The sequence below is a fragment of the Tiliqua scincoides genome, chromosome 4 (assembly GCF_035046505.1).
Source record: "Tiliqua scincoides isolate rTilSci1 chromosome 4, rTilSci1.hap2, whole genome shotgun sequence".
Classification (NCBI taxonomy): Eukaryota; Metazoa; Chordata; class Lepidosauria; order Squamata; family Scincidae; genus Tiliqua; species Tiliqua scincoides.
The window spans coordinates 28,430,464-28,447,087 of record NC_089824.1 but is presented as its reverse complement, the minus strand read 5'-3'; the positions used below and the strand labels follow the sequence as shown (position 1 = coordinate 28,447,087).

General features: G+C 43.3%; 1 protein-coding gene across 1 annotated transcript in view; it reads left to right on the top strand.

The window, feature by feature from the left end:
- Positions 1-15,193, top strand: part of TMEM67 (transmembrane protein 67) — a 39,579-nt gene extending 24,386 nt beyond the window's left edge. The window contains exons 22-28 of the mRNA XM_066625707.1: positions 530-610; positions 8,232-8,348; positions 10,178-10,294; positions 11,337-11,441; positions 12,098-12,200; positions 13,476-13,618; positions 14,835-15,193. Coding sequence (XP_066481804.1) covers positions 530-610; positions 8,232-8,348; positions 10,178-10,294; positions 11,337-11,441; positions 12,098-12,200; positions 13,476-13,618; positions 14,835-14,915 — 747 coding nt within the window. The 3' untranslated portion in view covers positions 14,916-15,193. The remainder of the gene's footprint in view (positions 1-529; positions 611-8,231; positions 8,349-10,177; positions 10,295-11,336; positions 11,442-12,097; positions 12,201-13,475; positions 13,619-14,834) is intronic.
- The last annotated feature ends 1,431 nt before the right edge of the window (positions 15,194-16,624 follow it).

The following is a 16,624-nucleotide window of genomic DNA, read 5'->3' as shown; positions in this document are numbered from 1 at the left end:
CAGGGCTCCTCAGTGTGCTGTGTAAACTGCCCCTCTTCCTCACCATTGGAGCCATTCCAAGTGGCAAAAGCAATACAGAGGAGGTGCCTCCGTGTTGCTCTCGCCACCCAGGATGGCCCTGATGGCAGGGGGAGGGGCAACTTGTACAGTGTGTAGAGGCACCCTGGAAAACTTCATGCTTGCCCCCCCTCAGGAAACGCCACTGCCAAGTGCAGCATAGTCTGGGCAGCGGAAGTGAGTTGCTATGTCTACAGCTTCGAGCTGGGCAGTAGGCAGTATATTGCTAACCCAACATCCCATGTTGAAGTCATTTGGGATCAATACACTACATTCTGGCTTTCTGGTCTTTTTGTAGTGGCCCCAACCTTCTTGGAGAAAAGATGGAGTGCATTAGACTTTGCAAAGCAGTGGCAAAATGACCAGCTGTTGGCTTATGTCACTGAGACTGCTTATGGTTAAAAAAGCTTAACTAGAGTAAAGAGAAAAATGTGACTAATGAACACATTATTAATCACCTTGTTTGTTACAGATGACCTACTTTTCTGTCTTTTATGAAAGATTTGTTGAAGATAAGATAAGGCAGTTTGTTGATTTGTGCTGTATGAGCAATGTAAGTGTTTCATTACTTTATATTTCAAATTGGGGCTTGCTCTCAGGTAAATGTATAGAATGGCAAATAGTTTAGTAACTGGTATCTAAACAGTAGCAGGTCTAATTGCCATAAGTTATTTTCAAAACTTTACTAGGATTTGATTTCTGGCTCTCTTCTACATGGAGACTATTGGAAAATAACACCCATTTCATAAGGCCCAATCCTATTCAAATGCCTGCAAACATCTATCATATTCTAAACCTAGCCTGCAAGGATGGGGGAGGAGTAGAGCCCAAGCCACGTTCCACGAGGGCAGTGAGCCCAGCAACACCACCAGCGTCCCCAACAACTATGATGCTGCCCAGATGCCATTGCCAGTCACAGTGGTGGTGTCATGGCAGCCCCACAACCAAGCACTGCATGCACTGCAGTAGCTCGGCAACCAAGTGATACCTACCACTACCCAGACACCAGCCTCACCTCCCTGGAAGCAAGTGTACAATCACAGCCTGACAAATCCAGCAACAAAAAGCTGCACTTACAATGCCCTGTGGGCCCCAGTACACTTGCCTGAAACCAAGCTCTCTGAGGTGCAACTGAGGCCACCCTGGAGGAGACCCGCATAGGACCACATTGATAGCAGAATCCATGGCTGAGGACACCAGGGAAGATGCACCACTGCCAAGGCTCATGGCTGCTGTGTCCACAGGCAGACAGCCAGGGCAGCACTCACACGTGCCCACCCCCTTGTACTCCCACACAGGCCACACAGTTCCACCCACCAGGCACCCTGTGCATCAACCACATGCTACAGATCAACTTGCCCCAACTCCGGGGGGGCACAAATGACACTGGCACTCAGGCACATGACATACCTCAGCACATACCAACACACTGCCAAGCCACTCGCATCAAGCGTTCCCACATTCATGCCATGTTGACACTGGACATGGGATTCCCCCTCCTCCATGGGGGGGGGAGGTACAGGGGGAACAGGAGAAAGGCATGGAAAGAAATGCAGACCTTGCAGACTGAATTCCAAGTCACGAGCCTGGGGTGCAGAATACGGCACTGGCTCTACCAGCAGGATGCCCACACCATGGCCAGCACCCTGTCCCACACCCTGAGCTGGCACCCTAGTCCCAATGGCCCAAAGGTCTGTCAGTGCCTGCTCCTGCCACTCCACATCCTCCTAGGCCATGGGCATTGGCACCAAAATGTGTTCTTGCATTTTGCTGTTGATGGCTTGCATGACCCTGCCCAGAGCCTCCACAAGCTGAGCCTGGCATTCACAGGCTGCCTCAGCCACCTGCTGCCACAGCTGGCCACCTTCCATGCACTTCTGTTCAATGAGGCCTCCCAGGGCAGCCAAGTCACAAGGCAGCACCTGGGCTGAACAAGGCCCATAGGCATTGGGCAGTAGGGGGCCTGTTGCTGGACCCTTAGCCAATTTAGCCATTCTCACCCTCATGGCCAGTGCTTTGGCAGCATGAGCAGCCAATGCCAGATTGGACAGAGATGGACATCCCCGCTACCACTTGAGGAAGCGCTACTCCTTTCAGCCACTCCATGAAGGGTGGCAAGTGGGTGCTTCTCATTCTCCCTGCCTGAGACTAAATTCACTGCAGGACCTGTCAGAAGGATATGTAGACAGGACAGGAGGCGCCAGGGCATGCTCATCTTACCTTTTGTTCCATATAGTGTTCCTTCTATCTATGCCAGCCATGTAGCGGTTTTTCAGCTTTGTAGGCATGTTCATCGTCTGAAGGTGGGTTAGGTTCTGGTTCACCTCATCCCTGTCATATCACACCCCTCTATCCATTCTGTGTTGGCTCTTTGCTGGCATCCAAACTATGCCTGCTCTGTGTTTTTCAGATGTTGCCCAGAGGATCTCAGGGATAGGATCGGCCATTTAGTTTGTTTTATTTTTAACATTTTATTACTGCCTTTTCTCCAAGGAGCAAAAGATGGTGTACATAGTTCCTTCCCTCCTTGTGTTCTCACAACAACTCTGTGGGCTAAGTTAGGCTGAGAGATAGTGACTGGCCAAGATCACCCAGGCAGTGGCATAGCTAAGGGAGTGAAGATGGTTGCAACTACACTGGGCAACAAGCTGAGCTTGACACTAGTGCCCAAATTTTGGAAACCTTGGTATGTACGAATAATACCACCAGGTTATATATCATTGGAAAGGTAATTTAATGCAGAATGCAATGAAACAAACTGCATTGGAATATCTGCATTCTATCAAAAGTTATGACAACCAGAAAATGGACAACTGGAACAAAGGTGGATTTTCTTAACTTGGAACTAACCAATGAGACTGATTGTTCTGAGAGCCGATGAGATGAGATGTTTTGATACAGCATGGAATCAATAAGGTGTTAATAAGGGATGAGGATGGGGAGTTTAGAGACAACAAGGCAAAGACAGAAGAAATTGGGAATTGTAGAGTAATGGGATGTGATAGATGATTTGGCACAATGAGAGGATTCAGGGATAAAGGAGCTAATAAGCAGCCCATCCTAGGGCTTTCCATGTACAAATGTTTTTATGCAAATACCTGAAGTCTCCGAGCAAAGATGGAAGAACTGGAATGTCTGGTGACTAGGGAAAACACTGACATAGTGGGCATAATGGAAACCTGGTGGCATGCAAAGAACCAGTGGGATACGGCAATCCCAGGCTATAAACTCTACAGGAGGGACAGGGCAGGGCAGGTTGGAGGTGGGGTGGCCATTTATGTTAAGGAAGGGATAGAATCCAGCAAAGTAAAGATTAAAGGTGGGTTCGACTCATAGAATCTCTGGGTTAAATTACCAGGCCTGAGGAGTGATGCAATACTGGGAGCATACTATCATCCTCCAGACCAGAAACCAGAAGGGGACCTTGAAATGAGGAAACAGTTCAGGGAGGTGACAAGGAGGGACGGGGTTATAATCATAGGGGACTTCAGTTATCTTCATATTGACTGGGTGAATTTGTGTTCTGGTCACGAAAAGGAGACCGAATTCCTTGTCATGTTAAATGACTGTGCCTTAGAGCAGCTAGTCATGGAGCCCACCAGAGGACAGGTGACTCTGGATTTAATATTGTGCAGTACTCAGGAACTGGTTAGAGATGTCAATGTTACTGAGCCATTGGGGAACAGTGATCATGCTGCTGTCCGTTTCGACATACACGTCAGGGGAAGAATACCAGGCAAATCTCTCACAAAAACCCTTGACTTCTGACAAGTGGACTTCCCTCAAATGAGGTGGCAGGTTAGAAGGAGGTTGAAAGGGAAGGTAAAAAGAGTCCGGTCTCTACAGAGTGCATGGAAGTTGCTCAAATCAACAGTAATAGTGGCCCAGCAGAAGTGTATACCGCAAAGGAAGAAGGGCTCGAATAAGTCCAGGAAGGTGCCCGCATGGCTAACCAGCCAAGTTAGAGAGGCCGTAAAGGGCAAGGAAGCTTCGTTCTGTAAATGGAAGTCTTGCCCTAATGAGGAGAATAAAAAGGAACATAAACTGTGGCAAAAGAAATGTAAGAAGGTGATACAGGAGGCCAAGAGAGATTATGAGGAACACACGGCCAGTAGCATTAAGGGGAATAATAAAAGCTTCTTCAAATATGTTAGAAGCAGGAAACCCGCCAGAGAAGCGGTTGGCCCTCTGGATGGTGAGGGAGGGAAAGGGGAGATAAAAGGAGACTTAGAGATGGCAGAGAAATTGAATGAGTTCTTTGCATCTGTCTTCACGGCAGAAGACCTCTGGCCATGGTGCCAGAGGACTGGAGGCTAGCAAATGTCACGCCGATCTTTAAAAAGGGAAAGAGGGGGGACCCGGGAAACTATAGGCTGGTCAGCCTAGCATCTATACCGGGTAAGATGGTGGAATGCCTCATCAAAGATAGAATCTCAAAACACATAGAAGAACAGGCCTTGCTGAGGGAGAATCAGCATGGCTTCTATAAGGGTAAGTCTTGCCTCACAAACCTTATAGAATTCTTTGAAAAGGTCAACAGGCATGTGGATGCTGGAGAACACATTGACATATCTGGACTTTCAGAAGGCGTTTGATGCCGTCCCTCACCAAAATCTTCTGAAAAATCTCCACAGTCAGGGAATTAGAGAGCAGGTCCTCTCCTGGATTGAGACCTGGTTGAAGACCAGGAAACGGAGAGTGGGTGTTATTGGGCAATTTTCACAATGGAGAGAGGTGAAAAGCGGTGTGCCCCAAGGATCTGTCCTGGGACCGGTGCTCTTCAACCTCTTCATAAATGACCTGGAGACAGGGTTGAGCAGTGAGGTGGCTAAGTTTGCAGACCACTCCAAACTTTTCCGAGTGGTGAAGACCAGAAGTGATTGTGAGGAGCTCCAGAAGGATCTCTCCAAACTGGCAAAATGGGCAGCAAAATGGCAGATGCGTTTCAATGTAAGTAAGTGTAAAGTCATGCACATTGGGGCAAAAAATCAAAACTTCACATATAGGCTAATGGGTTCTGAGCTGTCTGTGACAGATCAGGAGAGAGATCTGGGGGGGTGGACAAGTCAATGAAAGTGTCGACTCAATGTGCGGTGGCAGTGAAGAAGGCTAATTCTATGCTTGGGATCATTAGAAAAGGTTTTGAGAACAAAACAGCTAATATAATGGCGTTGTACAAATCGATGGTAAGTCCGCATCTAGAGTATTATGTCCAGTTCTGGTCGCTCTCTGGGGCATTTGGTGGGCCGCTGTGAGATACAGGAAGCTGGACTACATGGGCCTATGGCCTGATCCAGTGGGGCTGTTCTTATGTTCTTATCTATCTGCTTCCTGGGGTCAAAGAAGATTTTATAGCCCCTCTCTACAACAAAATCAAATTTAATTAATTAAGTAAATAAATAAAAAGTGTGCCCCTTATTGGTTAGAGACACAGTGCTGGGATGAAGAGGGATGACTATTCTCCCCCTGCTAAATATAAATACAAAAAGTGCCTCTTTACCCAGTTAGCAGCGGTAACTGTATTATGACACATGGAAATGAGAGCCAACTCATAAGAACATAAGAACAGCCCCACTGGAACAGGCCATAGGCCCATCTAGTCCAGCTTCCTGTATCTCACAGCAGCCCCACCAAATGCCCCAGGGAGCACACCTGATAACAAGAAACCTGCATCCTGGTGCCCTCCCTTGCATCTGACATAGCCCATTTCTAAAATCAGGAGGTTGCACATACGCATCATGGCTTGTAACGCACAATGGATTTTTCCTCCAGAAACTTGTCCAATCCCATTTTAAAGGCATCCAGGCCAGATGCCATCATCACATCCTGTGGCAAGGAGTTCCACAGACCAACCACACGCTGAGTAAAGAAATATTTTCTTTTGTCTGTCCTAAACCGCCCAACACTCAATTTTAGTGGATGTCCCCTGGTTCAGGTATTATGTGAGAGTGTAAAGAGCATCTCCCTATCCACTCTGTCCATCCCCTGCATAATTTTGTATGTCTCAATCATGTCCCCCCTGAGGCGTCTGTTTTCTAGGCTGAAGAGGCCCAAACGCCGTAGCCTTTCCTCATAAGGAAGGTGCCCCAGCCCCGTAATCATCTTAGTTGCTCTCTTTTGCACCTTTTCCATTTCCACTGTCTTTTTTGAGATGCGGCAACCAGAACTGGACACAATACTCCAGGTGTGGCCTTACCATAGATTTGTACAACGGCATTATAATATTAGCCGTATTGTTCTCAATACCCTTCCTAATGATCCCAAGCATAGAATTGGCCTTCTTCACTGCCGCCGCACATTGGGTCGACACTTTCATCGACCTGTCCACCACCACCCCAAGATCTCTCTCCTGATCTGTCACAGACAGCTCAAAACCCATCAGCCTATATCTAAAGTTTTGATTTTTTGCCCCAATGTGCATGACTTTACACTTACTGACATTGAAACGCATCTGCCATTTTGCTGCCCATTCTGTCAGTCTGGAGAGATCCTTCTGGAGCTCCTCACAATCACTTCTGGTCTTCACCACTCGGAAAAGTTTGGTGTCGTCCGCAAACTTTGCAACCTCACTGCTCAACCCTGTCTCCAGGTCATTTATGAAGAGGTTGAAAAGCACCGGTCCCAGGACAGTTCCCTGAGGCACACTGCTTTCACCTCTCTCCATTGTGAAAATTGCCCATTGACACCCACTCTCTGCTTCCTGGCCTCCAACCAGTTCTCAATCCATGAGAGGACCTGTCCTCTAATTCCCTGACTTTGGAGTTTTTTCCGTAGCCTTTGGTGAGGGACCGTGTCAAACGCCTTCTGAAAGTCCAGATATATAATGTCCACGGGTTCTCCCACATCCACATGCCTGTTGACCTTTTCAAAGAATTCTATAAGGTTTGTGAGGCAAGACTTACCCTTATAGAAGCCATGCTGATTCTCCCTCAGCAAGGCCTGTTCATCTATGTATTTTGAGATCCTATCTTTGATGAGGCATTCCACCATCTTACCGAGTATGGATGTTAGGCTGACTGGCCTATAGTTTCCCGGGTCCCCCCTCTTTCCCTTTTTAAAGATCGGCGTGACATTTGCTATCCTCCAATCTTCTGGCACCGTGGCCGTTTTGAGGGTCAAGTTGCATACCTTAGTCAAGAGATCTGCAACTTCATTCTTCAATTCCTTAATAACTTGGGTGGATGCCATCAGGGCCAGGTGACTTATTGGTCTTTAATTTATCAATGAGGTCTGAAACATCTTCTATTTTAACCTCTATCTGACCTAACTGCTCGGTTAGGAGGGGCCGTTCGGGCAGCGGTATCTGCCCGAGGTCTTCTACCGTGAAGACAGATGCAAAGAACTCATTTAATTTCTCTGCCATCTCTATGCCTTAGCTATGCCACTGGCTGGGGGAGGAGGTGACAGAGTAAGTGTATAGTGGGCTGTTGGAGGGAGGAGGCAGGTTTTCCCCTGATTTTCACTTTTTTAAAAGCCCAGGTGTGGCATCCCTTCCAGTTATGACATCACTTCCGGGGCATCATTTTGAGCTTGACCCTGGGCCACATGATCATGAGCTAAATTACTGCACCCAGGAAGCTTCTTGCCTAAGCAACAACCTGGATCTTCCAGGTCTAAGTCCAACTCCCAAACACTGCCCATCAGCATTATAAGAGATGTTGTATGGTTGTAAGAAATACTATGCCCTAGTTTGCCTTAAAAGTCTCTGAATGCTGAAAGGCGGGAGGAGAGAGAATACATCAGTTTATATACTGCTCATGGTAATTATCCCTTTGTAATGTTTGATCATTTGCTCTTAATAGAATCTTGGCTTTTCACCAAGTCTTATGACTTCAGTTAGGACCACATTCAACCCACAGTGCTACATGCACATCTTTTCACAGACATGTTTACCATTTCATAAATGCCTCTGGAATAAAGATAGGCACCAGTTTTGAAGGGTGTAGTAGGTTACTAACTGACATCCTGGAGCTGATAAATAATACATTAGTGGGCAAGGGTTTTGCATACTTGTCTGAATAAGTTTCACACTTGCATTGGAATGAAGCATTTCAAAGTGGCGTTATTATTTATTATAAATGTTATACATTTGGTATTTGAAGATATCATACACTTACGTTAGACCCGAATTGATATTTCTTAAGGTGTTATATTTTTTGTCCTTTGTATTATAGATTTCAGTGTTTCTGTTATCACACAGATGCTTTGGATATTATATTCACGGACGGTCTGTACACGGCCATGCAGATACCAATATGGAAGAGATGAATATGAACTTAAAGAGGGAAGCGGTATGTAAAAGAACTAGGAAAATGAAGTCTAAAGACTTGGCTTATGTTGTTAAAGAGTTTGTGATAGATAAGACCTTTATTGCCATACAGAGTTTATGTGGAATTTATGCATGGCAGGAATGCTCATTATGTACTTACTGTATTTTACTTGGGTTGACACTGAAAAGATGAAAGAGAAGACTGAGAGTTGGTAAAAAGGTTAAGAAGCTGGCCATGTTTTCTACTAGAATCCCTTTTCATCCTGAAATATTTGGATCTGGGCTCATGCATTTTAATTTTTGCTTAATTTTGAATTGTTTTTCAAAACATCACATTGCTTAGATTTATGTAGGCCATATAAAGCTATACTTTTGTGCCCTGCTTTTGGAGATCAAGGTGGAATAAGGGGATCAAGGTGAGACTTAAATGGGACTTACACAAAGCGTAGACCATTCTGCTTTATTCAAAATATCTATAAAGAAATAGAATGTGGAAAATGTGGAGAAAAACACTTGTACAGAAGCCTATACATTGCCTTCTTCTGCATGTTCTGTCCTGTACAACTTCAAGGACTCACTAGATTTTTTTTCCTTGTCCCAAAATATCTTCGAAATAGTAAAGGATGACTATTCTGGGTTTTTTTCCCTCTTGTTGAAGATTCTAATTGGATCTAAAGTTTGTGTTCCATGAGCAGAAGGAGCTTTCTTCTGTAAATGTTCCAAGCTTCTTCTAGTCACAGGCTGAAAAGTTTGGATCTAATCCAATGTTTGAATAAATTATTCTTTTCCCAAAATTATACTTTAGCTTGAATCTACACCAAGATCTTGCTTTCTCTCTTACTTGGTTTTTCTGTGTTGTAAAGAAAATACTAAACTGAGTTGTATCCATACTGGCTTGTAATTGGAGTTCCTCAGGAGCAGAGAGCACAGGGGACTGCAGAGGGAAAAGGACACTGGCAAAAAGTATTCGCTTCTACCTTAAGCCACCAGATCTGCTTCTGTGCACAGGGGAAGCACTTAGAATGCAACCCACTGTAGTTTTTCCTTCATCACTAGAAATGCAAGTACAAAGGAAAAGTGGGCTGTTGCCAGATATATTCAAGCTTAACATGGCAAGCATAAAAAAGAATGTTAAAATTATTTGTACTATACTATATGTTAACATTATTCAAAAAATCTATTCTATCCTTTTGGCAATTCTGCCTGTTTAGTTTAATTCTAGATAATCAACAACTTTGAAGAAAATTGCCTTGTATTTAATTATCCAGGCCAGAATCTATAGAGCAGTTTAGGTCCACACATGGGTGTTTATATTTTAGAGGAGTGTTTGACATTTCTTTGCATAGCTGACCCTTACTCTCCTCGTTTTCATAAGTCATTTACCATGGGGATGGGGCTATAGCTAAGTGGAATTCCTGCTTTGCCTGAAGAATATCCCAGGTTCAATTCCTCGCACCTCCAGATGGGGTTGGGAAAGACCCGTGCCTGAAACCTCAAAAAGTTCCTCCCTGGCCATGACAGAACTGAGCTAGATAGGCCAATGCAGAGACTGCTCAGCTTTCTGTGCCTAGGCTATGCATTAAGGAGTGCTGCTCTTTGACCAAAACCAACCAGAAGACCTTTCCTTTTTCCCATGGAACAAATGTCAAGGCTGTTTGCATCCTGACTTGAGTTTTTTAAATTATGCGCTTCCTTTCTTTTGCATTCCTTAGGCAAAATTGCTGAGCATTCTCTCATCTAAAGAGCAAAAACAGATGATGTATGAGTACAGCTATACTCAGTGACAAGAACAGTACATGTGTTCTGTTTCTGCATGTATTCTAGAAATTCTAATTTGTGACATTTCCACAGGAAAATCTGTGTAGTCAAAGAGGTTTGTTACCAAATACTGATGGACAGACATTTCAAATTTGCATTTCAAGCAAGATGAGGCAGCAGTATGACCGGATTCATGAAACATTAACAAGAGTATGTATATTGGTAAATTTAACTGTTTGCTATCCTAAGCACTTAAAATCAATTAGTTAGGACCTTATTCTGACATATCTTCCACTAGTATTTTATATGTATTTTTATAGCCAGTATGCTATCATTCTCATCTATGTATTTTACGCATTTCTCTACAGCAGTGTTTCTTAACCAGTGGTACAGGTACCACCAGTGGTACTTGAGGTGGTGTCTGATGGTTCTTGCAAGACCCTGAATACCTGCCGACCAGCAGCAAGACTAGGATCGTGACACAACATACAGTGATAGGAGGCTTGGCTTGGTGGGCAGAGCTCTAAAGCATGCTTTTCTGTGCTATTAAAAGCCCTCCCATCCACCCTGAGCCTCTTTCTGGTGTTTGTCACATCACATCTGGCCTCCAAACCCAGAAGAAACTGGCAACGATGTCATCACCAGTTACTTCCAGTGGTACTTCAGCCAGGTGGACTATGTGAAGAGGTACAGGAGGACAAACGTTGAGAAACACTGCTTTACAGTGTCTCTACATTTTTATAGGATTTTATTGGGGTTTACATCTACATGTTGGAGGCTTCTATGTGAGCTTTGGTCCTCCTGAACAGTAGAGACTCTTGTCCAGGTTTTGGGCGGATGCTGAAGAACTGAAATTAAAGAATGATGCACAGGATTTGGAACACTTTTCACATTATGCTACCAAGCAGATTTCATACAAAATGAAATCTTAAGCAAACCTTAAGAACTGGTGGTCTTGTCTTTTCAGCTGCATTTGGTTCAGTGAGCTTGTTTACTGTTTAGGAGCATCTTCTTGAACCTGCTGGTGCTAACGGTTCTTGGATACTAGCAGGAGATTTGAATTTAGCACCAAACAGATATGGTGTTGTCTTAAGAGAGAACAGTTAACTGAGAACAGTCAAGTCTTTTATTGCAAACTTTTTTCTCTTAGTTCGGAGACATTGGAACCTTCATCATTGTTTTACATAGCTATTATATCAGAATAAACTGTAAGTGTGCATGTTTTAAATACATTTTACTCTTTTTCTTCTAGAAACATGGACCCGTTAGGCTTTTGAATTCTTCCACAACTACTTTTGAACAGAGCACTAAAGCTTACCATACCATGAATAAATTTCTAGGGTCATTTATTGATCATGTATGTATGCTGACATTTAATCACAGGATAGAACTATTAGTTTGAAATGAGAGATTGTGATTCATTCTTTGTCTTATATGAAGTTGTAGAGATTATATTATTGTATTGTATTGTAATACATTATATTGCATTATATATTCAGTGCGCTGCACTTCTCCATAGAAGTTATCTTTCCAAAATGCATTCTTCATATAATGAAGTGCAAGGTGTCCCAAACTTTGCAGCGCTGTAACCCACCTCATCCTCCACACTGGGTTGCGATGCTCCTGGTGGTGATAGAGGCCTCCCTTGGCCCAGCAACCCACTCTGCAGGCCTCAGAATGGCCCTCGGAAGCCTCTGTAAGCCACTTCTGGTTTTCAGAAGCAAACCAGAAGTGGCTGCTGAAAACCAGCTTATAGAGGTTTCTGAAGGCCATACTGAGGCCCACAGAGGCTTCTGGAGGCTCCAGTAAGTAATGGGGCTTCTGGAATGGCTCATATTGGGAGCCAAACCAGCATGAGGGTGGTCAGGAGGACCCAAATCATGACCCACTGTGCTTGGGTTCACCACTCACACTTTGGGAAGCACTGGTCTAGTGTATGTCTGTGATGTCTTTTCTAAGTAGTATTTAATGCAAAAAAATTGTTTTGTTTTGGCTTTTTCCTCTCTTTTATAGGTTCATAAGGAAATGGACTATATTGTAAAGGACAAATTGTTGTTAGAACGAATTCTTGGAATGGAGTTTATGGAACCAATGGAAAAGAGCATATTTTACAATGGTATTGTACACCTAGTTGTTAGATTTTTGTTTTATAGGACAAATGAACCCTAAAGACTTGTGCCAGCACACTCCAGTCACTTTCACAGTACACTTGCTGCCAATTCATTTTAAGGGTGCAGGGCTGTTGAGAGAATGGGTTTGTTCCACATTGTCCACTATGACACCAGGGGACAGTGGAAAACAGCACTGATGTCACACATCCTGTCAGTAAATTCCATTCACTGCACAATCCTGAGCACTGGTGCAATGGCCACTACACTGGCCTAGAGTGCCACAAACACGCCATAAAACATATTTGCAATTACTCGTAAGCGAGCAGCACTGGTGGAAAGACCTGTGACAGCCTACTGGCACTGAATCCGATCCCTTGGTCGCCAGTGGATATGAGTAAAGTGCCAAGTGGTGCAGGGATTGACGGGATGGCGGTAGGGCATTCCGGAGGTGGTGAGGGGGTGTAATAGAGGGGTGAGAGGGCAAATGAGGGGTGAGACATACTCAGGAGGGGGGCAGGATTGATGGAGGAGACTTCCACAGTATCTTAACCCCCTTCCTGGGCCTTCCAGGGGGCTTCCCGGATTTGCGCCTTTTAGCTGGCACAGATCTGATAAGCCCCATTGGGCAGGCTGTGGCTTTAACCAGCATAAGGGACCAAATGTCCCCGCACCCTGTGTAGGCCTCCAACCTCCTCCTAACCTATGCTGAATACAGCACAGGCTATGTGACCCAAATGTGCCAGCACAGGTTAGGATTGGGCTGCTCATTTAATTGAGTAGGCATGCATAGGATTGTTTAGCAGTGTTTGATATTTTTAAAGAATTTGCCTTTGACCCTAAATGTTTAGTTCTAAGATGTGTAAAAAAACTATGGGATATACTTTGCAAAAACACAAGTAGTAATTCAGATCCTTTCATTTACTTTCAGTTGTCTGCTTTGGTGCCTAAAAATTGAATTAGACCAAAGCGTCAGTCAGATTGTTCTATTTATTAAGAAGCAGTTTTTTTAAATCTGATTTTTAAACAATAAGCAGTTATAGATGTCTGCCTCCAGTGATATTGCTTATGGATTTCTTCATGCAACTAAGATAGCCACTTGATAAAGTCCAGCTACAGTAGTAATTTTGATTTACAGAGAAAGCTGTGGCATTTGTCTGTATTTTTGTTTTGTTAGTTTTTATCCATTCTGTAGTAGTTTTTTAACAAGTTTTTTTCTTTTTGCAAAGAAGGTTTCTCTTTTGATGGAGATAATGTGCTGCTCTCTCTCTCTCTCTCTCCAGATGAAGGACACTCTTTCAGTGATGTTCTATATTATGGCAGCGAATCCACACTTCTTATCTTTGATATGCTGTTTTTCGCTGTTGTTGATTTGGCTACCCAAAACTTTATTTTAGCATCTGTTCTCACATATTTACAACAAGAGGTAAATTACCTTATTGGAAGTGGGAGAGAAGGATGTTTGTTAATGAGTAATAATAAGGTAATTTCCTATGTGTACTAATGCAGTTATTGGTGCACATGGGGAATTACAGGTTGATTACCCCTTATCAGGACATCCAAAATCCAGACATTTTAGAGGCCATGACTTTTTTTAACTTTTCCTATGCCTGGCCGGCATAGCACCAGTAGAGAAAGCTGGCAGGACTTTATTGTTGCATTTTTCACACATTCAGCATGATACAGCAAGCTGGCAGGGATTTTTCATGCAACTGGCCATAGCACAATGCGTTATGGGTTGCTGTTCAGTGCAAATCAGCAACAGAATCCAACTGCGCTGTGACCCCTAGAGGGCACCACAGAAGGTGGTGCAGAGCAGAGCAAAGCAGACAGCACATTGCCGACTGCAGAAGGAGCACTTGTGAAGTGTGAACACAAGAAGTCTGAGTGCAGTGTGAACACAGTGTGAACACAGTGTGAAGTGTGAACACAGAAGTTCACAGAACACAGAATATTTATGCAAATATTCCAAAATCCAAAATCTGGACCAGTTTCTAACCCAAGCAGATCAGATAAAGGATACTCAATCTGTATATTATTTCTAAAAGGCATTGTATTAAAACTAAAAATAAAGCAAGCCTTGCCTGTACCCACAGTGTAACAATAAAAACAAAACACATTGAGGACTGGAAAGCAAAAGGGACATTTAACAATATGAAACATCAGAAGTTATGTTGAGGAAGAGTAGAAAGGTGGCAAACTGCTTCCCCTTCCTAAACCTTTGAACTGGAAGGGATTGCAAAACATCACAGTGAATGGCACCTTTCTTGCAACCCTAAATCTGTCTTTAGAAGGGAGAAGATCAGCATCTTTCCATTCCTTTCTGGATCCCTTATATGTGCTGGTAGTGGCTTGGCCACCCAGTTTGCAAAGTGGTGGGTAGGCTTTCCTTTTGCCACAACATTGTCCCCTAGTGTGGCACTTTTTTCTGCAGTTCACGTGTATGACAGAAAGTAAATATCTACATTTGGGGGATGTGGTGGAGGCCACAGCTGCCCCTGGGGACTCCATTAGGAATGAAGCCTTCTCCTTTATGTATTTAGCTCTATCCGTGTATTGGCTGTTGAGAGTATTAAGGAGTGTTGGCTGAGTCTCTTACATACATGAATAGACTATTTCTGATGCTGGTTTTGTATTTTTAGATTTTTAGGTTTATTCGTAATGCAGTTGGACAGAAGAATTTGGCATCCAAAACTTTGGTGGATGAAAGATTTCTTATATAAAGGAATGTAAAAAGTTCCTTCTGGGAATTGTGGCACTGAAAGGTCACACAAAAGATGGATTAGTTTACAGCACACTGTGTAAATATTAATGTACAGTGTTTCCCATTTTATATTGTATACTAGAAAATTGATATTTTTGTATGGATTAAATACTTTTGTACTTGTAGTAGATTATGGACCACATACCTTAAAGTGATGCTAAGTCATCACGTTATTTAAAGCTAAATCCATGCACTAACTTCAGAGGCATTCCATGTATATCTGTATGTTGCTGTTGTCTGAGTCATTGTTATGTTACATTAAACTTTGCATTTACTTTTTTAACAGTGTTTTGTGATTTGTTGACTAATAGAATTAGGAAGAAATAGCAGAAGGGGAATTGCAGGTGTTGTAGCTTAAAAGCTGGGGCCACTAGTAAGCAAAGAAGGTGGATGATGAAACTGTGCCCTAGTCTAGCCCAAAAAGGAAAGTTTGACAGCACTTCCAGAGTATTCTCAGACCTTTGTGAATCTCCAAGAATATGGAGATTATCTGTGGAGCAGAGTTACTACCATAACTCATTGCCACTACTCAGATTTATTACTATTGTTCTTACTGTATGTTATTTAAGCTTGGACTGTGCTCCTTCCCCTTCACAGTGGCCACACTGCCCTGTGAAGAGGAGTAAAGGAGGCACTTGCTCAACACCACTACCACTTTTTTCTGTTGTAATGATTTTTCATTTTATGGAAGTAATTCCAGGAGTCTTGTTGGCTGAAGGCTTGATTTACTCAGGCCACTGCTCCGGTGGCTTCGCTGGCTGCAGGTTCATTTCTGGGCACAATTCAAGGTGCTAGTTTTGACTTTCAAGGCCCTTTATGGCTTGGGACCAAGGTATTTGAAGGATTGCCTCCTTCCATATAATCTGACACGTCATTGAGGGGTCTCTTTTAATCATGCTGCCATTGATGGAAGTGAGGGGAATGGCAGTAATGAGTAGGTCCTTCTCTTTGGTGGCACTCTGGTTGTGGTGGCAGTCCCTTCTTTTGGAACTAAGAACTTTGGAGATCTTTTGGCAGGGCCTAAACATTTTTGTTTAGGATGGCTTTTGATGATTGACTAGCATTTTTAATTTCATAATTTTCTGAAATACACTGGGTTTCTGTTTTACTGTTTTTAATAGTTTATTGTTTTTACAGATTTATTTAAATGTTGTAAGCTGCCTTGAGTGCCCTCACTGGGAGAAAGGCAGGATAAAAATTAATTGTTAAGATGGGATACAGAAGCTTTAAATAAATATGGACTAGTATATAGATGGGATGGTCCAGGAGACTTCTTAAATGTGAAAACATTTCATGTGAAATGTTCACATGTGAAAACATTTGGTTCAAATATACACAGATAATGACCTACATCTCCTATTATGTAAACAAACATGCTGTTGGTTTTCCTACTCTGCTTTGTGTACCGTTAACAAAAGGATTCTCGAATTTGGGTTCTTTAGTAAAATGCTGACAAGAGTAAAATGTGCTGATGATTAAACAAAGCAGATACAGCTTGGGAAATAAATAGGCCTCCATCACAGAGTCAGGGTTAGTAGCAGGAAAACAACCTGTTAAAATGGTCTGACCTACTGAAATGAGACCATTACAGCTGATGAACCATTTTTATGCAATAAAGTTCTCACAAACAGTTTCAGTAGATCCTAAAGCATATGGTGAACCAATCTT